This window comes from Microtus oregoni, unplaced genomic scaffold, assembly GCF_018167655.1.
Source record: "Microtus oregoni isolate MIOR12 unplaced genomic scaffold, Mior012 000001F_ref0000356, whole genome shotgun sequence".
NCBI classification, from domain to species: Eukaryota; Metazoa; Chordata; class Mammalia; order Rodentia; family Cricetidae; genus Microtus; species Microtus oregoni.
The window spans coordinates 5,735,965-5,760,783 of NW_024543060.1; the positions used below are offsets into that span (position 1 = coordinate 5,735,965).

The window sequence follows — 24,819 nt, forward strand, 5'->3', positions numbered from 1 at the left end:
GAAGATGCCTCTTCTCTCAAAAACAAAAACAAAAACATCAATCTCCAAAACCCACGGTGAAGCTGCCCCTTCTCTCAAAAACAAAAACAAAAACATCAATCTCCAAAACCCACGGTGAGGTGAAAATGCCCCTTCTCTCAGAGACAGCCCAAGGGAGAGTGCCAGGCCAGCTAAAAGACCCTGCCTACCTAGGGCCTCAATGCAGTCTTCAAGCTTAAGCTATTCCACGTCTCTGTCGTTCACAAACATGACTATGCCCTACACAGCCCACCTCACAGTGTCACTGACAGAAGGGCATTCTTAAAGATAAGAGGAAGGAGTAACCAAATCATTTTCATAAAAGCATTTGAAATTTAATTTTTTTTGAGACAGGGTTTCTCTGTGTAGTCCTGGATGTCCCGGAACTCACTTTGTAGAGCAGGCTGGTCTCGAACTCACAGAGATTTAGCTGTCTCTGCCTCCCGAGTGCTGGGATGAAAGGCGTGAGCAATTACACCTGGCTTGAAACTTACTTTTCAAAGTCCGCTTAATATTTGAGCCGGTTGTAAATTACACTTGTGACTATGTATAGACATTCAGCTGTCTCCCTCGGAACGTCTCTTTTTGATAAATCCCAACTCTGTTTCATTCTGACCAGGTGAGAAATTCTAAGGTCCCTAAGTCCTCACTCCTCAGGCTGCAGCTGACCATACTGGTTTGCATCTCCTGATAATACTGAAAACAAAAAAAAAACTCAGCAATTTTGGTGCCATGCCGAGCCTGTGTGTCTTGTCAGCACGATAAGAAACAGGCAGCTCTTTGCATCCTCACGAACCCCCATGTGGCATGACAGACCAACCCAGGCCTCGGAGAGCTAAGGTCATAGTCAGTACTGGGGCTTGAGCTCCGTGCATTGGGTTCTAAAGGCCACCCTTTAATGCTAGGCTCAGGAGCACAGAAGGGGCAGTCAGGACACTTACCTTGCCCTTGTGAAATGCAGCCTTTCTCTTTGATGACTAGAATAAGATAACACAGCTGGCGCATGCCCAGGAGCACAAGCCCTTTTATCCCCTCCTCTCTGGCCCTCACCTTTACACCCCTCCCTGTCCTCAGGATGGACTTTCCTGTCAGTGGGCAGAGCTATTTACCCACGCGCTCTCTGAGTCTGACCACCTCCTGGCATCTGTTTACTCTCCTAAGCGCCAGGTCAAAGCTCTGTGGAGTCCTCTGCAGGCCCCCGACACTGAAGTGCGCCCCTGTGCTCATCAACAGCAGCTGCTTTGGGGTGAGGTCGGCTCTCAATAAATAAGAATCCTGACCGAGGTCGACTCACAGGCAGGGCAGGCTGTCATCCATCACTGCGATCTACAGCCTCCCTTTGCTATTTCTTGCCTGGCATCCATCACCTCGCAGAAGGCGTCCATCGATTTTCCATTGTAATTGAATCTTACAAACGAGTGGGCTCGTAATTAACAAGCTAACATGGCTTTCATCAGAAACCTCCAACTGCAAGTTCAGCATGGGGGTGGGGGTGATGATCAATGTCTCCACATCTTCCTTGCATGGGCACAGACCGAGGGTCAGCCCACCTCAAGAGGCACAATGTGCAGAACCAAATGAGTAGACCTCTCCAAGAGTCCAAGGGCTCAGGGTCATGGTCAGCACGTGGCCTCTTGCCTGTGGCTGTGGGATCCTCCTTCCTGATAGCATTGGTTCAGCTCTACAGTACCCCAGGCATCTACAGATGCTGCAAGAGCAAGGTGAGCCAGGAGCACACACACAGCAACAGCAGGATCAAAGGCGCAGAGCTGTTTGGTGGTGGTGGAGGGAAGCAGGTCCTGAAGGAAGAGTGGCTTCCGGGGGGTGGGGGACTCCAGACTTGCTAAAACCATGGAAATGGCAAACAAAGTGCCTGCTTGGTTCAGAAGTCTTCCCACAATCCAGTTCAGCTGGTGCTGGGCTGTGTTGCTCATTGGTTAGAGTGCATTGTGAACGGACTCTTGTGATTTCTGCCCAGAGAGTTCCTGTCAAAGGTGGTGTCAGACCCCATCACCAGGATCAGCACAGTCCAGGGCTGTCTTTAAAAGGCATCTTTGTGGGACTTGTGCTGTACCCCCAAAACCCCCACTCTTCCAGTATTCTTGAAGTCCTGCTGTGGGGCTCTTTGACTGTTGGTGACATTTCACGAGACTCAGTTGTCAGTGAGCAGAGTACAAGGTCCTCAGCAGGAGCCTGAGGGCAGCAACTTCAAGAGAGTGTCCGGTTCTTGCTGTGCTATTTGCAGAAGCCAGTCTGGCATCATCCCCTGCTCCTCAGCCAGTCGCTACCCAGACAGACATAGGACACGTTCACCTACTCACAAAGGACATACTGGATCTGTGGTCAGGAGGCCTGAGCCTGTTTGCAATGTCATTTCTAATTAATGCCTCAGAATATTTAAGGGGCAGAACTAATCTGAAAGAGAGAGGGGCAGGGGAGAGGGAGAAAAAGAGAAAGAGGAGAGAAGAGAGGAGAGGAGGGGAGAGGGGAGGGGAAGGGAAGGGAGAGGAGAGGGGAGGGGAGAGGAGAGGGGTGGGGAGGGGAAAGGAGAGGGGAGGGAAGGGGAGGAGAGAGGAGAGGAGAGGGGAGGAGAGGAGAAGGGAAGAAAGGTGAGGGGAGGGGAAAGAAGAGGGGAAGGTGAGGGGAGGGGAAAGAAGAGGAGAAGGGAGGGGAGGGGAAGAGAGAGGGGAGAGGAGGAGAGGAGAGAGGAGAGGAGAGAAGAGGAGAGGAGAGGAGAGGAGAGGGGAGGAGAGGGAAAGAGGGAGGGGAGGGGAGGGGAGGAGAGAGGCAACAACTTTGGCGTCCCACACTTACTGGTTCCTGGAAGTACAGTTGATAATTGAAAACCGGGATAGATTTGATAACTTCCATAGGCGGCACCTCAGGATTTGCTGGCATTAACGGAGTGTTGAGACTGGCCACGGCTCTGCAGGAATGAGCAACATCAAAACAAAGAGCCTGTTGAGATGGACACGGCTCAGAAAGGGAAATGACACGCACGGGTCTCACTCCGGCCATGAGTGAGAGAACGGGATTAGAACTCAGGCGTTTTCATTCTTACCCTAGTAGGGTTTTCTCACTCTGTTGCCTTACACACACACACACACACACACACACACACACACACACACACCCTTCTGGGAGTGACTAGAAGCAATCTCTACAGAACTAAGGGTTAGAGTGCCTGAGACAGAACAAGGGGGGACCTGGAGATCAGGGCATGCTGGGAAGTCTCAGGTCTGATGCTATTCAGTAGAAACCTCCTTTCTGCCAGTAAAATGTTTCTAAATGTTTGCTGGGAAGAGACTAAATTGAGAAAAATAGCACATATGACCTTCCTTAAGCTACACATCCTGCTCATGGCTATATTCCCATGGTTTGTTTTCAACAGCATGTAATATGCTCATACAGTTACTTTTTGGTGAACCTGATTGTTTAAAAATTGTGGTAGTTTAAATGAAAATGGTTCCTTAGGCTCAGGGAGAGGCACTATTGGAGGTGTGACCTTGTTGGAGCAGGTGTGGCCTTGTTGGAGGAAGTATGTCACTGGGGGCTGGCTTTGAAGTTTCAGAGGCTCAAGCCAGGCCTAGTGGCTCACTCCCTCTTCCTGCTGCCTGCGGATGGAGATATAGAACTCTCAATTCCTTCCCCAGAACCATGCCTGCCTGCACGCTGCCATGTTTCCCGTCCTGATGACAATGGACTAAACCTCTGAACTGTAAGCCAGCCCCCAATTAAATGTTTTTCTTTATAAGAGTTGCCTTGGCCATGGTGTGCCTTTATAGTAATGGGAACCCTAACTAAGACAAGAATCAAACTCTTATTTTTGGTTTAAGTGAAACAGGAAAGAGAGGGAAGGAGGGAGTAGGGATGGGGGAGGAGAGGTCTGCTTGTAGTTTTGTAGTTGAAGAGACCAAGGGCTAGGAGGTGGTATGACTGTCACTGGTCACTTCAGGACAGAATTGAAAGCCTCTCTTGTTCTTACTCTCTTGTAGCCCAGGGTGACCTCAAACTCATAATCCTCCTGCTTCAGCCTCCTGACTGCTGGGATCATATGCCATGCACCACAACACCCAAAGGGCTCATTTTCTCACTCTTGGTCCAGGGTGAATGCTCTCCTTCTGTCTAATGCTGGGACACGATCACCCCTTATCACCCCTTTATCCACTCAGAGCCAGCCCTGTGCTCCCACAAGGCACCTCTGGCTCTGAACTACTTGCCTTGTTGTCGGTCATGGGGTCAGAGCTGTTCCTAGGAGTGCAGTAGGCCCGCCTCTGTCTGTTCACCTTCCCGGTTACATACTTGTTTCCTGAAGTTATGCAGAGCCGAGGTGCCTGTAGCAGTTCACGCAGGACTCTAAGCCCAGCCCGCTTTGCCAATCCTTACGCTGCTTACCTCACTCTCTCAGGGTAGAAGAGAGCCATGTTCCACACCAGGACACCAGCCCAGTCATGACCAATGAACACTGCTTGAGGGATCCCCTAGAGAAACAAGAAGAGACACGGTGAGGGTGGATTTCTGAGATGCAAAGGCCCCTTCTTGACAGCAGAGTGACTCCACCTGGAACCCCCAGACACTCCTCTGAGGCATGTGTCCTTATTAGCTCCACCTCTCACATACAACCCCTTCTCAGTCTCCACAAATGACTAGGCTTGAATTTCCTTGGAAGACAGGACCACTAGCCACAAGTTCCTTCTCTCTCTCTCTCTCTCTCTCTCTCTCTCTCTCCTTCTCTCCCTCCCTCCCTCTTGCACGCACACACACACATATGCACAAACACAAGGCACAGACGGCACTTCCTGACCCAATTCCATAGAGTGCAGACAGCCATCGTCCTCCCCTGTTTCCTGCACAGTGCCTACTGCTGAACCAGAAGTTAGTCGCCCGGCTTTCTCTCCATCGTATATCCAGTTAATAAGCTAGGCCGCACTGCTCTGGGGCTCTCTGTTCTCTCTCTCCATTGCCATTAGCCTAGAATATTCCTTCTCTCCAGTCTGCCCTATGATCTTTGCGTTCCCTTCCAGCCAATGCCATGAGGCAGAGGGCATGGCAGAGAGGTCTCGGGAATAGTACGTGTGCCACACAGTGGCCATGGCCACTTTCATTCCTGTGACCGAGTTTGATCTGAGATTGTCGGAAGAGACTTGAGTTTTAATGAACTATGAAGAACTATTTTCCCACACCTTTCCCTGATATTCAAGGTTCCCTTCCCTGGATGGAAGCCAACAAAGGCATCTCCCTTCACTTTCTTGAATGAACAGCAAAAACACCCTCTCTACCCTCCCCCTTGCCTATCTTTAATTTTGGGACCACCCCTTCCTCCTTCCTGCCTGAAGCCCATGTCTCCCCCTGCCCTGGTCCTCTCTGCTCATGGTCACCAACAGCTCCAAGGCATCCAGCTCTCCTTTCATTACCAAGATCCACACAGAATGCTCCAGAGAGATCAGCTCGAGGGAAAGACTCACCAGCTTATCCAGGAAGGACACCATCTCCTAAAAACAGAGCACACAGACTCGGCATCAGATGGGCAGGGTGGACAGAAACAGCCTGCCACAAGCCACACACTGTCAGGACAAGCCTCGGGAAAACGCCATTTTGAAGTGATGGGCTGTCACTGAGTAGATGATGTCATGAGCCCTTTCCTGAACCACAGCTTTCCCTCTGTCTCCCGAGACCTCTTGCAGTCTCTGATAGAAGCCATGGGTTCTCTCCTGGGGAAGCACACACGAACACCACTTCATACTCTGCCCTCACTTCTAGGAATTCAGGAGCTCCTAGAGATCACAGCAGCATGGGCGGCACACCCAGATGAACTACAGGAAACACCTTTTCACGTTCTAGCTCATCGGAGAGGGTTACAGTGAGTGCAGTGTCCTCTCCAGACTCTGTGAGCTGAGAATCATTCTTGGATCTTAAGGAACCTTGGAAAGCATACAGCCCCAGTCAGCCACTTCATCTTACACCTGAGAGCATGACCTACAACGGTTAAATCCCACACCAAAAGCCCCCCCCCACCAATATAAGGGTCGGTTGGGTGTAGACACATCTCCAAACACCACCGAACTTTAAAAAATATTATTGCTATGTTGCATCCAGAATTCTCAATTTGGAATATAAACATGCAGGAGGTTTATGGGACAGAACACAGACTCCCAATCTAAAATAAAAACCACTCATGTTTATTGCAGCATATTCATGGAAGCCAAAAGATGGCACCAACCTAAGTGTCCCCCGGTTGGTGAAAAATGCAGAAAATTAGGGGCCCATACACAAAGGGGCACAAGTCAGACACAAAAGGGTAGAATCAAGAATTTGTAGCAACATGGAGAACATGGTGCTATAAATGAGACGAGCCAAAGGAGGAGGCAGGTAGTGTGTGAGCTCATTCTCACGAGGTCTAGGGCAGTTATCTATGAAGCAGCGTTGAAGGACGGCTAGCAGAGGCAGAAACAGTGGACACGAGGAGGATGAGCATGGGCTTGATCAAGGGATAAATAATTACAATCTGAGAGGGAGAGGCGGGCTTCAAGAGCCCTGCTCCACAGCAAAGTGACTAAAATTAGTGGTGACATATTCTTGAGAGCTGTGGGGTGAGTGTCAGGTTGTCAGCATAAATGATGATGGCATGAGGTCACGCCTCTGTCAGGTACCTAGCTGTGATCATTGCAGAACGGATATTAAACATCAAAACACCTCGTTATGCATCTGTGTGAGGTCACGCCTCTGTCGGTTACCTAGATGTGACCGTTCTGCAGAGGATAGTAAACGTTTTGTGATGCATGACAAAACACATTACTTGTCAATTAAAAATTAAATAAGAGAAGAGTCCAGCTTCAGTAAAACTAAGGTTATGTGATGAACTGCCACCCAGATTTAGGAGTTGTGGTTGAGGGAAATTGTTTTGCAAAGTATTTGGGGAGTTATGATGAGAAAGTTTTCCAGGCACTTGAAGACAAGCGGTGTTATGGGCCTTAACTTCATTTTTTTTTTCTAACCTTGTATTTGAAGCCAGTGTCATCTTTTTAAATACAATTTTATGTTTAAATTATTGTGGCGACTTTTTAAAAAGAGCATTATGAATATAAGTCACATACCATTTAGTTAGCCCCTCCAAAGTCCACACTTCAGTGGGTTTAGTATAACCAGACTTGTGAAACAATCACCATCATACAGCATTAGAAAGTTTTCATTGCCATAAACATTTTAAACTTTCCAGGCTGGAGAGATAGCTCAGTGGTTAAGAGCACTAGCTATTCCTCCAGAGGTCCTGAGTTCAATTCCCAGCAACCACATGGTGGCTCACAACCATCCATAATGAGACCTGGTACCCTCTTCTGGTGTACAGACATACATGCAGACAGAATACTATATACATAATAAATAAATAAGTCTTTAAAAAAAAGTCTTAAACTCCCCTTTAGGCTTAATCCATCAGGCACCACTCTCTTTTCTTGTTCCCCTGTGTCTTGGCAGCCACTAATCTGAGCTCCCTCTGGATTGCCTGTTCTGAACACTCCATAGAGACGGAGTTAATTGGTATGCGGCCTTTTGTGGCTTCTGCTTGATGTTGTAGCTTCCAGATTCACTCACAAGGGGTTGTGCTCCACTGCACCATGGCTCTTCATACAACCTTCCGGGGCATGGATCGTGGCACAGAACCTGTCTACTCATTAGCGGATGGTGTTTGAGCTGTTCCCACTTTAGGTACTATAGATGGGGTTGCTTTGAATAGTGGGTTTTCTCATCATCAGGTCTCCTGGGCTAGTCTCTAGTAGCGGATGTACTAGTGATACTTCAAAGACACAAGGACAGAACTGTTCTCTTCATCTTATTCGTGTTGGTCTCAGGACCCCATGCAGGAACGCGGTTCTGTAAAGCACCCCAATGCACCCGCTGAGACCAGATTCCAGCAGAAATAAGGTGAGTGGGTGGTGGTGGGGTGCGAGAAGCTCCTACAGTGAGTGACTGGGAATTTGGTGGGGAGACCTGAGCAAGATCGGGAATAGGAGGAGAATCACAGCTGGGAAACAGGCAGGAGAACAGTCCAACCTAGAAGCTGGGCTTTTCTTTGAGCTTTGTGGCAGAGAAGCCATGGTTTACATGCAAAGCTGCTGATTGAAGACTCTCGGAATTGGATGAAGAGTGGAGAGTGGAAGGTTTCAAATCTAGGTCTACTGGCTGTCAACCTTGGGCAGCAACCTTAGGCTGTCCAGTTGTATTTGGAATCACACTTTATGCTTCATGCATGTTGGCCAACATTTAGAATTATCACCTTCATGTTCAGTGAGAGTCAATACCCAAAGGCTGTGTATTGTGCTTTCTTATGATTTAAATGGACACCCAAATTTCCGGCTTAGGCCAGGGAGAAACTCAGGATGGAAACGGCATTGTAGGTGCTACTGAAGAGGTTTCTTACCTTACATAACACTTCCATGGCATATTCCTCTATCTCTGTAATTAGAAATGAATGAATGAATAAACAAACAAATAAATAAATGCCAGGCATGTTTGTAGATACCTATAATCCCCAGTATTAAGGAGATAGAAACAGGCAGATCTCTGTGAATTTAAGGCTCTCCTGGTCTATTTAAAGAGACTCTGTCTTAACACACACACACACACACAAACACACACACACACACACACACACACACCCCACAGAGATATATAATGTGATTTTTAAATTTACAAACAAAAGTTCCTTTTACACAAACAAACAAACCAACCAAAAGCCGTAAAACCCTCCCAATATATTGATTCTGTTTACTTTTTAAGTCTATTTTGAGTTGGGTGTTGAATATCACAAAAGAGAAAAGCCCAATTTGATTTTGTTGGGTGTTCCTTACTGTCACTATTGAAGACCTAGGTCCTCCTTGAGGTGTGGTCCTGGCACCCTTGTCAAAGACTGGTTAACAGTGTGTGTGTGTGTGTGTGTGTGTGTGTGTGTGTGTGTGTGTGTATTTACTTCCAAGCTCTTTAATCTGCTCTACTTGTCTGGACCTCTGTCTCCATTCTGATATCACACCGCTTAACTTCTGTGAACTTGGAATAGTATTTGAAATCACAACACTTGATTTCAAATCCCTTCATCTTTGTGCTTTTTCTCAAAATGCGTTCATTTCATTGTGGATTTGTGTTGTTCTGCATGAAATGTAGAATCTCTTATTTCTGTCTAAAAGTATGCCATGGAGCACTTGGGAGGCGGAGCCAGGGAGTGAATTTAAGGCCAACTGAGTTAAACAGCAAATCCCTGTCTTGGGGGGAAAAGAAGCCATTGAACTTTTGATAAGGGCTGCAACGCCCTTGAAGACTGCTTGGGGAGTAAGTGGCTCTTTCTAAAACCAATCACAGCGATTCCAGTGAGCACAAAGAAAAAGAGATTTAAAAAAAAAAATCCAAATGGCGGAAATGTCAGAAAAATAACAAAATCAATCAATAAAAGTTCTAATCCTTCACTTTTCATAAGCTCCACTGAGGATGCGATGTTGCAGTGTTATCCGTGGCAGACTTTACTGAGCTAAGTTGAAAGCAAGTATTCTCATCATCAACCCTGAAAAGCAGATTTCCCCGGGCTCTACAGAGAAAGCCACCCTTGAGTCTACGCTCCAGTTTCGTGTCATCCAGGAGGCAAGAGTCACTGAGCCGACATTGCCACACTTAGGGAATAACCCGCCATGCACTCCAGGACAACATGTCAAGGGACCTGGAGGGTGGTTCAGTGAGTGGCCAAAGCCCCAGCCTAGGTCAGCAGGCTTCAGCCACGGGAGCCCACCATGTGATCACTGGAGTTAGAGGGTGTGAGAAGCAGCTTAGGGAGCCCAGCTGTCAACTGCAACACTGTCTTCTGGAGGAGCTGTGTTCATGTCTGGCTGCATCGTGCCCCTGTCTCCGCACCTGGGCTCTGCAGACCTCTGGACTAAGGATTCATTTGAACCTGATAAGAATGAAGAACTCTTCCTACCAGGAAAAAAATGCTCAGAACCCTACAAATGGCCTCAGGTTTGAGAGGCTATGTAAAGTTTACTCTTGGGTTCTGCAGCCATAGGGCTCAGATCTGACCTACAAGTGCTGCAGAATCCAGCAGTTCTAAAGAACGGAAGGAAGGGGTGTGCAGGTGTTGTGCACACGCCCATGTCCAGAGCAGTGCTATTCAAAGTAGCCAAAAGATGAAGTAATCTGGTATTCTTTGGTCACAGGCAGATGGTGGTTTGTACTCTGTGAGAACATTCATCCTGAAAGAGAGGAGGTGCTGCAATCCGATAAACACTGAAGTCACCATACTAGATGAGATCCTCCAGTCGTGAAAGGGGAGCTATCCTGTGAGCCCACTGACACGAGGTATCAGCAGCCACCTTCACGTGGAGAATGGGTGTGGCCAGGGCAGAGGGGAAGAAACACTGAGGAGCTGAATCTGGTCTTTCAGCTAGGTAGAGGAAAACCTTTCTAGAAATAGATGGTATGTTCCACATCCCGAATGACCAGCAGAGGGCTGCTTCTGGCTGGAGCCTGTGGGCCTCCTGGGTCCCTCAGAGTGTACAGAGCAGCTGTAACCCAAGCCCAAAGGGACAGAACACTGCAGGAGAGGATCAGGGCTTCACAGATGTGCTCAACCTGGACAGAGCAAGCTCATTGGGGCTGGAGAGCTCAGGGGCGCTAGAGATGCCAAACAGAGAAGCATGACAACACAGGACGTCTATAGGACAGTCAGCTCACCTGGAGGGGATGATGAGTCACCATAGCCTTTCATGTCTAAAGCCAGAACCCGGAAGCCCGCCTGGGCCAGAGCGGGGATCTGAAAAACAAAACAGTCCAAGGGCATGGGGGCATGGCAGTGTGGCCTCACCAGTCCTTCGCTAGTCTCCTTGTTTGCATCCCTTCCTCCCTCTCTCTTGTGAATGGATCCACCCAAAGTGCCATGTGGCACCTGTTAGTCTCCTTCCCATGGAGAGAGATGAAGCCCATCTCATAAAACTGCCATGGGCAGTTGCGGGGTTGTACACTGCAGCAAAGCCACATTGGGCAGAATATCCTTTCTGACAAAGTCCTTGCAAATTTCTGTGTTCATTACTAATATTTCCCAGCAAGAGGTGAAGAATGTCCTCAGGAAGTGGCCGCAGGATTAGTATGGCCCCAAGGCTGTTGAGGCCTTGTGGTCCCAATTTGCAGATGATTCGTCCACAACACCCCACGCTAGCCCACAGCATCTCTCTCTCCTCACCCTGACTGGGGAGCACCTTCCACAGTTTCCCTTACCTGGTACCTCCAAGAAAACCAGCTCTCAGGAAACCCATGGCAGAGGCACACGGCAGGGCCAGAGCCCATCTCCACGAAATGCAGACGGCTCCCAGGCTGTGAAAGAGAGTCGGGAGTGATAATAACCTTGATGCCAGGGTAGGCAGAACAGGGCTCACTTATGTAGCCGGTATTCCAGAAGCCATTGCAAGGGACAGCCAGACCTTGCCTGACCCAGCCACCTCAACTTGAGACCCAAAGGCTAGGTAACAATGGCTGGGGACTGTGAGTGACCCATGTGGGTGACACGCCAGGCAGTTTTCTCTACAACGTGAAAAGGTTATGCAGTTGGGAGCAAACAGAATCAAAACAGTTTAGTTTCCTCTTTGGCAATGTGCAGAATACTATGTTTATTTTATGAGAAACTATTTGCTTCGTGTGTGTGTGTGTATGGGCATGTATGTGATAGAACATATGCATGTATGCATGTTTGACACCCAGAGGTCAACTTTGAGTAATCTTTCTGTGGTGGTCTGAATGACAAGAACCCCCCAGAGGCCCATGTTTTTAATTAATTGGTCTCTAGTAGGTGGAAATGCTTGGGAAGGATTAGGAGGTGTGGCCTTGTTGGAGGAGGTGTGTTACAGAGGGTGAGCTTTAGGGTTTCAGAAGGTTTGGGTTATTCCCAGCATGCTCTCTCCATCTCCCACTTGTGGACCAAGCTGTGAGCTCTCAACTGCTGCTCCAGCCACTTGCCGCCCTACCTTTGTTCAACTATCAAAAACTCTAACCCTCTGCAACTGTAAGCCCAAACAATGTCTGCCTGCTATAAGTTGCCTTGGTCATGGTATTTTATCGCAGCAACAGAGTAGTAACTAAGACACATTTTCTAGAGCTGTCTACTGTATTTGTATTTACTTAACTTTAATTTGCTTGAGACAGAACCTCACCAAACAGGTTATCCTTGTTGGTCACCAAGCCCCAGGGATCTGTTTGTTTCTGCCTCCCAGCGATTGTGATGGCAAACACACACCGTCATGCCTAGCTCTGTGTTTTACACAGTAAGTGCTCTACTCACTGAGCCGTCTCCCCTCCCCAGAGGTCTGCTTCTTAAATAGGAATTGTTTGTACAGTCCTTTAGGGTGACTCTGTTGGCAAGATGACCCTGAGGGCTTTTAACGTCTGCATTATCCCTTCTCCCTGGCACATGCTGGCATTTTCTAGACATGCCTCCCCCTGGCAATAGTGATGTGGTCACAGGACAGAGTCCTGGCCCATCAGAAGACATGAATGCTGCAACAAGGGCTCGGTCACTCACCATGCTTTGTTCTCTTCTGTTTTTCTATCTGTGCACTGACGACTCAATGGCCCTCGCTATTCTGCATACACGGCCCTCGCTATTCCGCATACATGGCCCTCGCTATTCTGCATACACGGCCCTCGCTATTCTGCATACACGGCCCTCGCTATTCCGCATACACGGCCCTCGCTATTCTGCATACATGGCCCTCGCTATTCCGCATACATGACCCTCGCTATTCTGCATACATGGCCCTCGCTATTCCGCATACACGGCCCTCGCTATTCTGCATACCGTTTTACATGTTGTGGTCAGAGAGAACGTGGCTGACTTACCTTCACGGTTACATACCCATGGCTGACATCATTTGGATTGCAGGGGACTGGTAGAGGGGCCTCAGGAAACTGAAAGTATGATAGGCACAGTGTGAGACCCCAGACATCACCTCTGCCACCCCTCCTGAATGCGTCCTGGTGGTCCTCATGAACCAATCCCCTCCAGTTCGGGCATGGCTGGACTCCATGGGTTGTCTCAGTCCATGGAGTCTTGTGACTGAGTTCTGGCCAATGGAATGCAGACAGGAGTACATAGCCCCCTGGTTAAGCCAAGAAAACTCTCATAGACTCTCTACAGCACCTCATCTCCCATCTTTCAACTGGGCATCATGTGTGATTTTGAAAGCCCCCAGTGGAGGAAGTAGGCCCTCTAATAACTGGCTATATTCCAGAAAGGCCCTGGGGCTCCCAAATGAACGTTATATGAGCCAGAGAAACACAGACTTATAAATCTTTATGGATTCAGTCCATGCTTCACAGAAGTCCTCAGAAAGCTCAGGCTCAGGCCAGGCATAGCCGCTGTCTCTCTGTGATGCTCTGTCAGAAGGGGGTCTCCCTTCAGTCAGCTGCAGCCCAACTCTGTGCCTGTCTTAAACTGTTCAAGTTCCCACCGTAGAGTTCCACGGACTGGGCATTGTCAACAACAGACTGCTATCTCCTCAGTTTGGGAGGACAGAGGCCTTAGATGAAAGGTGTTAACAGGGCCAGTTAGTTTCTCCTGAGACCTGACTTAATGTTTATAGATAGCTATTGCCCTCTGTAGCCTCATGTGTCCCTCTGGGGGCCTGTGGCTTAGTTTCTACTTCTTTTTTTTAATGTTATTTATTTATTATTTATACAGTGTTCTGCCTGCATGTATTCTTGCACACCAGAAGAGGGCACCAGCTCTCGTTACAGATGGTTGTGAGCCACCATGTGGTTGCTGGGAATTAAACTCAGGACCCTTGGAAGAGCAGGTAGTGCTCTTAACCACTGAGCCATCTCTCCAGCCCTAGTTTCTGCTTCTTACATGAAAGGACCATGTCATATTAGGTTGCTGTTCTCCCTTCTGGTCTTCTGTTGCCTTAATCACCTCTTCTAAGGCTCTGCGTTCAAATCCAATCACATTCTGAGATACTGGGCATTGCCGTTTCAGTATATGAATTTCTGAGAGCCCATCCCATAACAGCCTGTGTCTTGGGCCTTGTCCTTGTCCACTAGAGACCTTGGACCTGTCTTTGGATAACATCTATGTAAGGAGGAAAGTTCCAGAACACTCTCTTCTTTACCTTACTGGTGTCAGTTCCCAAAGTATCAATAGCAGAGGATGAGCTACTGAGAACATGGGCCAGTCAGTCTCCTCCTGACTGAGCCCCGACTGCACAAGCTACACCTGCCGTCTCGAGTGCAGATGGGCCCACCTCAGAAAGCCGTCCTCTAAAGTGGGGGCTTAAACTCTGGAATCTAGTCCCCCTTGTCAGAGAGAACAGCTCAGAAAGTGAGTCCCATCCGGGTTATGCTACACTCTAGATGAATCTTAAGGGCATTACACCAAAGGGGAAACAAGCTAGAAATGAGAAGTCACACACTGTGTGAGCCTACGTATCAGAGGCACCTGGAAATCAGACTCATAGAAACAAGAAGCAGAGTGTAGATTGGGGGCCGTGTGAGTCGTTAATTAATGGGACAAGGTTTTGGTTTTTTTTTTTTTAAATGGAAGAGTTTGGTAGCAGATGGACTGGGCTCCACACCGTTCTGAACGTACCTAATGCCTCTGATCTCCTCACAGAGGAATGAGAGAGCACCTCGGTCTCCTTGCTGTCTTTTCCCCAAACACTACAGAAGGAAGCTCAGACATAAAGTTACCTGTGTCCCTGTGACCTTCTCCAGTTCTCTCAGAGCCGTGTCTGTGTCACGGACCAGGATGGTGACCATCCCCATTTCTCGGGCTGGCTTCAGATTGCTCCCAAAGTCATCTAGGAAAACAACCTGGACCCAAACAGTATGATCATCAGCCAGAGGAAGCATCTCGAGTGAGCAGAACATCAGAAGGAAACACCTGTGAATGGCTCCAGGGACAATCTCCTCAGGGATGGGGCTCTAGGTTTGTTTTGAGCATCTTGTGAGGTGGGTCCAGCAGGAGGAATGAACTTTAGTCCATGTGAAGGAGAGGGACTTTAGTCCAGTCAGCCTTTAAGATGAGAGAAGGTGAGCATAATACAGTGTTTCAGCAGAGAGACTCTCAGGACCCTTAATAAACAGAAGGATTCAAGTAGGCCAGGATTCTTGGACAGGGAGACTATGGCAGAAGGAGACCCACTCCCAATCACTAGCTTTGTGTTCTTGGCCAAGTCTCCCGGGGCCTCTGTTTCTTCATTAATAAACCTGGGAAGCTGCTCTAACATCATCTGATGGCATTGACACCGCACAAAGGGCCACATCAATGGTATGTTCTAGACTGAGCTATGGTCAAAAGCATCCCTCCTGACACAAGAGGATGGGCCTAAGACCAGGCTTCCAGGCCTCACGTGCACCCAGTCTGTCAGCTCCATCAGTCCCCTGTTGCAAGATCTCTGTGACACCCTTTCCCCTGAAAAGGGAGTGTCTACTCACCTCATTGGGTTGGGCCTTCAGGGTTTCCAGTACAAACTTGTAGATCTGAGGCTCGGGTTTTATCAGCCCAACCTGACAGGACTCGATCAGGAAGTCGAAATGCTGGCTCAGATCACACATCATCTGTGCCAAGCTGCCTCGCTTGCCACTGTCATCCAGCCAGTTGTTGGTGACAATGCAGGTTGTGAATCCTGAGCGGGGAAAAGGGGTTGCCAGGGAGGGGATCAGCTATAGGGAGCCATATTCTGGACGCTTCAAAGGGGTCCACGTGGTTGAGATAAGGATAAGTTTGGGGGACTCAAGTGTGGCTGGACCCTACAGATGGCACAGACCACCAGGCTATTAACTACATTTATTCCCAGCTTTCTGGGCAGAGAAGACGTATCCATCCTCCTGTGAAGAGACAACCTTGTGTGTTTAACACTCTTGGTTCCCCTAGTGCTTATCTGTGAGGGCAAAGACCTTGTGCCCTCTACAAAAACAAAAATGCCTGCCCTGAGCATTGTGAACTGAATTCCCATGTCAAAACTGGAGAGACAAAGACAGAGACGCATCATCTCCTGGCTCTGTCTACACAGCCAAGCAAGAAACAGGAGGTAATGGAAGTGAGACAGATGAGCCTATGGCGAGCGAAGAGCTCTGGATGTGGGATGGGCTATGGCTTGACTGTGTCTCCTAAAAGCTCGCGTTGCAAACTCAATTCCTACTGTCATAGTGCTAGTGGGCAGAGGTCTAACAAAATAGCTGGGTCACGAGAGCTCCGCCTTCATGACGGAAACCAGTGCTTGTTGTAACATAACAGGAGCTGCAGGTGAATATCTTGTCTTTCAGGCATTCACACTGTGTTCTGCCCTTCTCTTTCCCAGCCTGATGAGACACAGCAGGAAGACCCTCACAGATACAGCCCTCTTGATCTTGTGCTCCTTTGTAAACTCTCTAATCCCAGGTCTTCTGTTACAGCAGCACAGATGGACTGAGTCAGATGTCTTGACCACAAAGACATGAGTCTGATGTGATAGTTTCACTGATGCTCACGAAGAAGAGGCAGGCACTACAATAAAATGCCTGCCCATGCATGGATGTAACTTCGCATCTTAGACCGCATGACATCATCTCAACTCACACCAGTTCATAGCACGACTCTGACACCCAAAGACTGGAAAAATCAGAGTTGCTTAAAAGTCTCATTTTAAAATCTGTGGCAGAAGTTTGGCCATTTGGATAATTATTGATAGTAATTAGTAAAAATGAAAGGATAGAATTTTGTTCATAAAGCAGTAACTGATCATTGCTTTAATATATAAAATTATATCATTTCCCAGGGATCCTAAGAGTAAGCTAGTTAATAAGAGTTTTCTCAAGTAGTAACGCTGGTTCTGGAGGCTTGCTTTAAGGGTGTGTCAGATCTGTGACCTTGAGACGTACTTAGCTGTGTTCTAACCTCAGCTTTCCCAGGGCTCTGGTGTAGCCAGGCCACGCATGGAATGGGCAGCATAGAGTCTCTTACCTTTCTTTCTGAGAGCAATAGCCGCCTGGAGCATGGGGCGGTTGATGCTTCTTGCTGCCATGGCTTGATTGAATATTTGACTTATGGAGAAATCCTCAGGTAGGCTGGTTCCAGAGGCGCTGGAGCGCTTCCTGCAGCTCTCTTCTATGAGTGGGGCCCACTGTAAAGCAAACAGATGTGGGAGGTAAGCAGGGTCAGTGGTTGCAGCCTTGGAGAAGGCTCGGCAGCACCACGAAGTTGAAATGTGTGCGTTCCAATCCTGGGAGCAAGCTCCCCGAGAGAAAGGACGAAGGTGGGCTGCACTAGAATAACAGGAGCTGGGGAGCTCAGAAGCTGGCTAAACTCCTTCCCCCCAATTCTGAAGTCTGTGACGGTCAAAGTCAAGATGCAGACAGAATGGTGTCTGTTTCATAGACGGTGCTGCCGCTCAAAGGAGAAGGACCTAAGTAATCCTCTAGGGTCTCTTTTCCAATCTCTTCCTGAAGGGCTGTACTTCCTGTGAGTGGTCAGAAGCTTAACATACGAATGGGAGAATGTTGTGAAATATATGTTAAGTAGGCAAAGGTGTGTTATATTTGTTTATGCTGCATTTGTTCAATGATGAAAAGATGTGTTACATTTGTTTATACTGCAGTTGTTTAATTATGAAAAGACATGTTGCTGCTTCACCTTGCCTGCCTAAGGCGCCTGATTGGCTTAATAAAAAAGTTGAATGGCAAACAGCTATGCAAGAGAGGGATATGTGTCAGAGAGAATAAGTAGAAGGAGAAATCTAGTTTCGAGAGAGAAAGAGAGAAGAAGAAGAGAATGAGGGAGAAAGAGAGGGACATGCCTGGGGCCAGAAACCAGACATCTGCCAACACTGGACATCCAGCCAAACACTGGAGAAAAAAGGAAAGTAAAACATAAAGCAAAGACCTGAGGTGCAAGGTAGATAAAGAGAACCAGGTTAATTTAAGTCAAAAGAGCTAGCCAGAAATAAGCCTAGGCTAGGTCAAGCATTCATGACTGTTGGGACCAATTAAATCCTGGCCTTCAGCTGCTCTTCCCTGCTAGAGCCTTCTAATGGAAGTTACTAAAAGCTGTGTTTTGCCTAGAGGATCAGAGGATGGGATGTTCACCTGTTGGCCATTGACTGCAGGGTATTTAAGCCTCCACGGTGCTATTAAAGAGGTGCTCTTGTACCAGCGATTGGAGGTCCGTGTGTTGGTCTGTCTCTGTGTGTGTTTCCTCAACCTCCAGCCCCTTGCCCGAAGCTCGTGAACTGGGTTCTAGCGCATAGAGCACAGAGAGGGGGTGTGGTGCGTGGCACATGACTAATAATAAGTCCCCATGTGATGATCTGGGAGCTGGTTGGTGACTCAAAAGAAAGCCTGCCACAGGTCACAGACATTAAAATAACAGCCAGCCTTCAAAGAGAAACTACACTCGTGACTACTGATATGGTCTGAACAAACAATGTCCTCTCAAAACCGGAACATTGAAGTCCTTGAATCTTAGAATATGACTTTGGGGGACAACGGCTTTAAAGATGAGGTTTAGGCAAAATGAGGTCACTAGGATGAACTCTAACTCAATAAGGTGTACAACCTTAGAGAAGGGGATAAGAAGAGGCCGTGATGCTATCATTTAATAGCAGTACTAGCCTCCAAGTTTGATCCAAAGGGCTGCATTATTGGCGCCTTTGGGAGATATGGGGGTGAGAGGTCCTTATGTGATTGGGAGCCTATGCTAGGGATGGTAGGCTGGCAACTGCCCACCCTCTCTCTCCTAACTGGTCCATAAGCTGTGCAGCCTAAACCAGATGCCCAGCACTATGGAGCTGTCCAGTCTTGGACTGGACTCTTCTCTGTGAGATAAATAAATGTTTTCCCTTTGTAAGTTAATTGCGTCCGATATTTTATTCTAGCAACATAAAGCTAATCCACAGAGGGAAAACCATGCACTGATACAGCGAGAAACTGGCTGTCCGCAAAAAGAAACCCCAGAAGAAACCAATCCCTTTGTAATTCTAATCTAGAACTTTTCAGTTTGTTTCAGCTACTCAGTCGGAGGCATTTTACTATGGCAGTTTATGACGGACTAAATGTCTTCATCCCACTAAAAACGAGTGTGTTGAAGTCTTAACCTTCAGTGTATATTATCTGGAGGTCGGGGCTTTGGAAGATGACTGAGTCATGAGAGTAGATTCTCCATGCATGGAACCTTAAAAAGATATGGGAGCTTGCTTTTTCTCCTACAGGAGGAAGAGGGATTACTGGAATCCAGAAAGAGCACCCTCCCCAGGTACCTTGGGTTCTCTAGCCTCTAGAAGATTAAGAAATGAACACCTGATATTTGAGTCACCCAGTCTCCTGCTGTTTCTTTACAATAGCAGCCTAAGCTACAACAGAGCCCCAGTAATCTCACTGCAGAATGAATCACAGTATAATACCCCACTGCTACACTATTCATGAGACTCTCAATCTAAATCTGCCCAGAAGCCCAGCAATCTCAAGATACACAGAGTAGGGCACATGCATACAGTGGACCCCCAGTGAGCCCCAATAGTTGAAGAATAAACTATTGCTGCTAATGCCTGCAATAGCATCTATGAACACCACATAGACAAAGCCAAGCGAAATATGCCAAACAGCAAAGTTCCCTTTGTCCAGATGCTAGCACAGGCAAGAATGATGGAGGTTAGGACTGAGGCAGCAGCTGCTTGTGGAAAGGTCGTGTCCACAGGAACATAGAGAGAGGGTCCCACTATGCTCCCCATGTGTTTTGACCTGGTGCTAAAGTATGAGTGTGTTCAGTTTGGAAATCGTGGCCAGAGCTACATTGTGTGCACCCTTCTGTTCTCATCCTGCACACAAATGAAGTGAAGAGTCCAAGCTCACTTCTGCATTGGTTGGTTGTTTTTTTGTTTTGTTTTGTTTTTTGTTTTTGTCAACTTGAGACCAACTAGGTCATCTGGGAAGCGGGGGAACCTCAGTAAGAAAATCCCTTCATCGGGCTGGCCTGTGTGCAAATCTGTGGGGCATATTTTTGATTAATGATTGATGTGAGAGGATCCTGCCCACTTCAGCCAGTGCCACCTCTGGGCTGGTGGCCCTAGGTGCTACAGGAGAGGCAGCTGGTGTAGGCCCTGAGAATAAGCCAGTAAGTAGCAGCCCTTCATGGTCTCTGCTTCTGTTTCTACCTCCAGGTTCCTACCTATGTTTGAGTTTCTGCCCTGACTTTTCTCAGTGAAGGATGGTGACCTGTAAGCCACATAAACCCTTTCCTCCCCAAGTTGCTTTTGGTTAAGGTGTTTATCCCAATAGTAGAAAGCAAAGTAGAACAACTTCCAAAGAGAATTTTTTTTTTTGGTTTTTCAAGACAGGGTTTCTCTGTAGCTTTGGAACCTGTCCTGGAACTAGCTCTTGTAGACCAGGCTGGCCTCAAACTCCCAGAGATCCGCCTGCCTCGGCCTCCCGAGTGCTGGGATTAAAGGCGTGTGCCACCACCGCCCGGCGAGACTTTTCTTTTTTTAGAAGATTTTTTTCTTACTTTTTATGTGTATGGGTGTTTTGTCTGAGTACCATGCACGTGCCTGGTCCCACAGAAGCCAGAAGGGAGTATAGGATTCCCTGAGACTAGGTGACAGATGCTTGTAAGTTGTCGTGTGGGTCCTGAACACTGAACTTGGGTTCTCTGGACAAACAGACAATGCTCTTAACCGTAACCACTGAGCCATCTCTCCAGACCCAAGCTTTTTCTTTTAAAGAGTGTTGACATTTATATTTTGTTTTTGGCATTTGTCAGTGGCTTTTTTTTTAATGTATATCACAGGTATTACTCTATTATCCTTTTCAAGATTAGCTTGCAATTTCTTTTTCCAAATTTACTACAGTGCTGTCCAAAACACACTGTCCAGTGTCTTGCTGTTTTGTAAGTTATAGGAGGTTGTGTGGGGGGGGGTGACTTAACAAAACATGACCTTGCTCATGGTGAGTTGAAGGCCAGGTGGAAACTCAGTAAAGCATTGAGCCTCCCAAAGGGGTCCACACAGTGTGCCCTCACCTGGGAGAAGGTGATCTTCCCTCTCATGAGTTGCTCATTGGGTCCTTCTGGGGATTCCTTCTGGAAGACATCTATCAGGAAGCCTCTGGAAGACACAAGGAATATCACCATCACCAGCCGCCATTTACATTCACAGACAAACTGTTGTCAGAAAGACAGGAAGAAGTAAGCCAAGGTCAAGTTTGTCCACATGAAACCATCCTTAGCTCGCATTTTACAAAAGGAACAAATTTTTTTCCTGGAATTTACTATGTACATATAGTTCCCACTTTATCTTAATCTCTCATTTCTAAAAATATTTCCTGTGTTAAGGTCTGAAGTAGCTCACCTTCAAAATCCCCATGCTGAAGTTTTACCTTCCAGTACTTCACAATGGGGCTATATTTGGAGATGAAATCTTTAAAGTGATAATGAAGTTAATGAGGTCCTAATTTAACACAATTGGTATTCTAATAAAAAGAGGTTATTTAGACACAGATGCACACAGAGATGGTGCTAGCTTCAAGTCAAGGACAGATTTGTTGGAGGGAACCAACTGTCACAAATATAGAATGATATTTTGGATTAAGAATCTGTGGTTTCTGGTCAGTTGGGGCTGAAGAATCAGATATGATTAACAGGAGACCAGAATCACTGAGGTTAAATCTTCTGGGAGGTATTTCATCAGGGTCAGTACTCAGAAGCTTTTACTGGGGGCAGGGAAGGGCAAGGCTGCATCTCATACTGGCAACCAAGCCTGGCAATGTGTAAGAGTCTCCCAGATGGTATTAGTTTTGATGACATAAAAGCTGCAGGATTAAAGGGGCCATGAAAACAACTCAGCCTCAGTACTGTGTGGCAGGGTCAGCAGGGAGACCAGCCTCCATTGTAGTAGAGACGCCAGCATATTAGAAGTACCTGGACCATGCTACACCGGCCTAGGACAGCGATGGGTGTGCAGTGGAGCCAACCTGAGCCTGAGACAAACTGTGTGTGCTACGTCTGGCAGCACTGGGGAAGAAGAGCGTTTAAACCCACGGGAGCCCAGGAGATCATGAGTGAGTCCCAGATGTCAGAGACTGAACTCTTCACACTGTTGGAGTTTGTGTTTTCTTTGATCTGATTATACTGTGCTCTGGTTCTTCTCTCTTGGAATAAGAAAGTTATGTAAGTTGTTTTTAACTTTATAGGAGCTCACAGTTAAGAAATCTCTCGATTTTTAAAAAAGATCTTTAACTTTTAAGTGTTGAAAGATTTGAAGACTATGGGACTTTTAAAAGTAAGACTACATTTTATATTGTAATATTAACATGGAGATCTGGGTACAAGCCACGAAATGGGTATTACTCAAAGGGACATGCTTGTGCGTCAACATTGACATGGGGTAGATGAAACTGTCATAATTCGCTTTTGCCAAACTGGCACAGATCTAGACACATCTGGGTGGAGAACAGTTCAGTCGAGGAGCTGCCTCCATCAGACGGACCTGTTGCCAGGTCTGTGGAGCATTTTCTTGATTATTGATTGGTGTGTGAGAGTCCAGCCCACTGTGGGAAGACCATCCCTGGGCTGAATAAGAACAGCAGCTGAGAAAGTCAAGAATAGCAAGCCAGTAAGCAGCATTCCTCTGCTATTTGTGAGCCAGTTCCTGTCTCCAAGCTCCTGCTCTGAGTTCTCATTCTGGCTTTCCTAGGTGATGAGCTGTAACCATCACCAAACAAGTAAGCCAAACAAGCCCTTTCCCCCCCAAGCTGCTGGTTACCATGGTGTTTATCACAGCAAAAGAAAAACAACGAGAAGATCAACTTTTCTGAAGCCTTGGTCTTGGCCTTCTACCCTTCCAGAATGCTCTCCTACTAACCCAGCCAGTTTGTACTGTTGGCAGCCCTGATTAATGGACATACCTCGCCTGTTATCAGTTGCAATGCCAAGCCCTTTGCAGACATTTACCATCCCCAAGTGTGAGAATGATTATCTCCTACTTAAGAATTTTGTTTTTGATTATAGTGGAGGACTTTTTTTAAAGCAGATTAACCCTCTTTCAGGTAAAATCACCACCTCTGAGTTATCTATAAAAGACCTGTGCTTGAGATCTGTGGCCTTGTCCAGCTTCCTCGTAATAGTAACGGTTTCTGTTGTGCTTTGGACATAATATTTTCTGAACAATCTTATTAAGGTACAATTGACATCAAATTTACATGTTTTCAACATGTTATTCGATAATGCATAGTAAAGTCAAAGCGATGCAAATGTCACCTCACTCCTGTGACATAGCATTGCCGTCTCCTTACTGAGATTCCCCAGAGCCTTTAGCAGCTGTGCTGAAGTTTTAAAAACCAGAGTGTAGTTAGGTGCCACAAGCTTTTATTAGACAGCTAGGACGCGCAAGGCTGTGTGTTACCTGTGATGTAAAAGACGGGAAAATAACAATCCCATCCTTAGGAAACTCACAGTGACAAGTAAGCAGATAGCTGTATTATATGACCAAGAAGAAGAAACTAAAATGACTTATTCCTGCCTGAAGATCGGGGATTGACTAAAGAAGAACACCTAGGAAAAGCGTTGCTGCAAGAGGACATTGCTACATTTATACAGCAAGAGCAAGCAGGACTTATTTTGAAGTAGAAGCAATTTGACAAAACAAGACTATTCTTACCATTGGAAAACATGAGCACGATTTTTATTACATGTATTTATGCATACGTGTGTGTACTTGCACACTCATGCCACAGGGCACATGTATGGGTCAGAGGGCAACCCGAGGGAGTCAGTTCTCTCCCTCCACCATGTGGGTCCTGGGGATGGAATTCAGGTTGTTGTGTTTGGTGGCGAGCACCTCTGTCAGCTCAATCATCTCGCCAGCCCCTGAGCACTGTATTTTAAGATTGCGGTGGTGGCGCACGCCTTTAATCCCAGCACTCAGAAGGCATAGGCAGGTTGATTTCTATGAGTTCAGGAGAGCCCGGTCTACAGAGCGAGTGGCCGTACAGGCTCAAAAGTTACAGAGAAACCCATCCCGAGAAACAAACAAACAGACAGAATGCTTCATCAAGGCAGTGAATAGTGAAAGGCTCATGACAAAAAATGAAACTGGTGAATCAAGAGATACGAGAGGGGCTGGAGAGCATCAGCTGCTCATCCAGAGGACCTGGTTAGAGTCTCAGCCCCCACATGGTGGTTCAGTTCCACCTGGGACTCCCTTTCAAAAGGTTCTGACGCCCTCTTCTGGCCCCCATGGGCACCAGGCACGCACATAATACAGAGGTATACACACAGACAAAACACCCACAATATACAACATAAACAAAACACAATAAGAGACACAAGAAAATTCCCAAGAACTTGGTACTTCTCAGGGCACGGCTGTCAGCATGAACTTTGGTGGCCTGTGTGGGAGGAGTTGTTACATTTGCTGGCAAGCATGCTGAAAATACCCAGGGTGTGGAAGACGCTTTTTCTTCATTTGCTACCAGATTAGCTCACACATCTGATGAGTAAACAAACGCAATGCTTGCACTCCGACCTCCCACGTGCGGCTAGTTTTGTCATAACCTATTCTAGGGCACCCGAGAACAACCCTAACCACGGTCACAAAGGAACTGTGTGAGGGTGCCATCCAATGGTATTGCTCAGGGCACCACTGCAGGCATGGAGAACTTCTGTAAATAAAGGTGTATCAAAAGCACAGCTGCCCATCCACTTTCCATAGAAGCTAATTTAATCTTCACTCAAGATTCCTAAGAAAAGGCAATGTCTCTTAGGATGGTTGACAAGAAAGACAGGTTAAGCACACACCTGCACCCCTCCAC

At 47.2% G+C, this 24,819-nt stretch overlaps 1 protein-coding gene across 1 annotated transcript in view; it reads right to left on the bottom strand.

Moving 5' to 3' along the window:
• Ephx2 (epoxide hydrolase 2) overlaps nucleotides 1–24,819 on the bottom strand; it is a 36,711-nt gene that overhangs the window by 9,932 nt on the left and 1,960 nt on the right. Inside the window, exons 2-12 of the mRNA XM_041669942.1 lie at nucleotides 21,032–21,116; nucleotides 16,985–17,144; nucleotides 15,478–15,668; nucleotides 14,731–14,853; nucleotides 12,886–12,954; nucleotides 11,272–11,367; nucleotides 10,732–10,810; nucleotides 8,435–8,469; nucleotides 5,484–5,510; nucleotides 4,414–4,499; nucleotides 2,833–2,944 (exon numbers count right to left, since the gene is read on the bottom strand). Coding sequence (XP_041525876.1) covers nucleotides 2,833–2,944; nucleotides 4,414–4,499; nucleotides 5,484–5,510; nucleotides 8,435–8,469; nucleotides 10,732–10,810; nucleotides 11,272–11,367; nucleotides 12,886–12,954; nucleotides 14,731–14,853; nucleotides 15,478–15,668; nucleotides 16,985–17,144; nucleotides 21,032–21,116 — 1,063 coding nt within the window. The remainder of the gene's footprint in view (nucleotides 1–2,832; nucleotides 2,945–4,413; nucleotides 4,500–5,483; nucleotides 5,511–8,434; nucleotides 8,470–10,731; nucleotides 10,811–11,271; nucleotides 11,368–12,885; nucleotides 12,955–14,730; nucleotides 14,854–15,477; nucleotides 15,669–16,984; nucleotides 17,145–21,031; nucleotides 21,117–24,819) is intronic.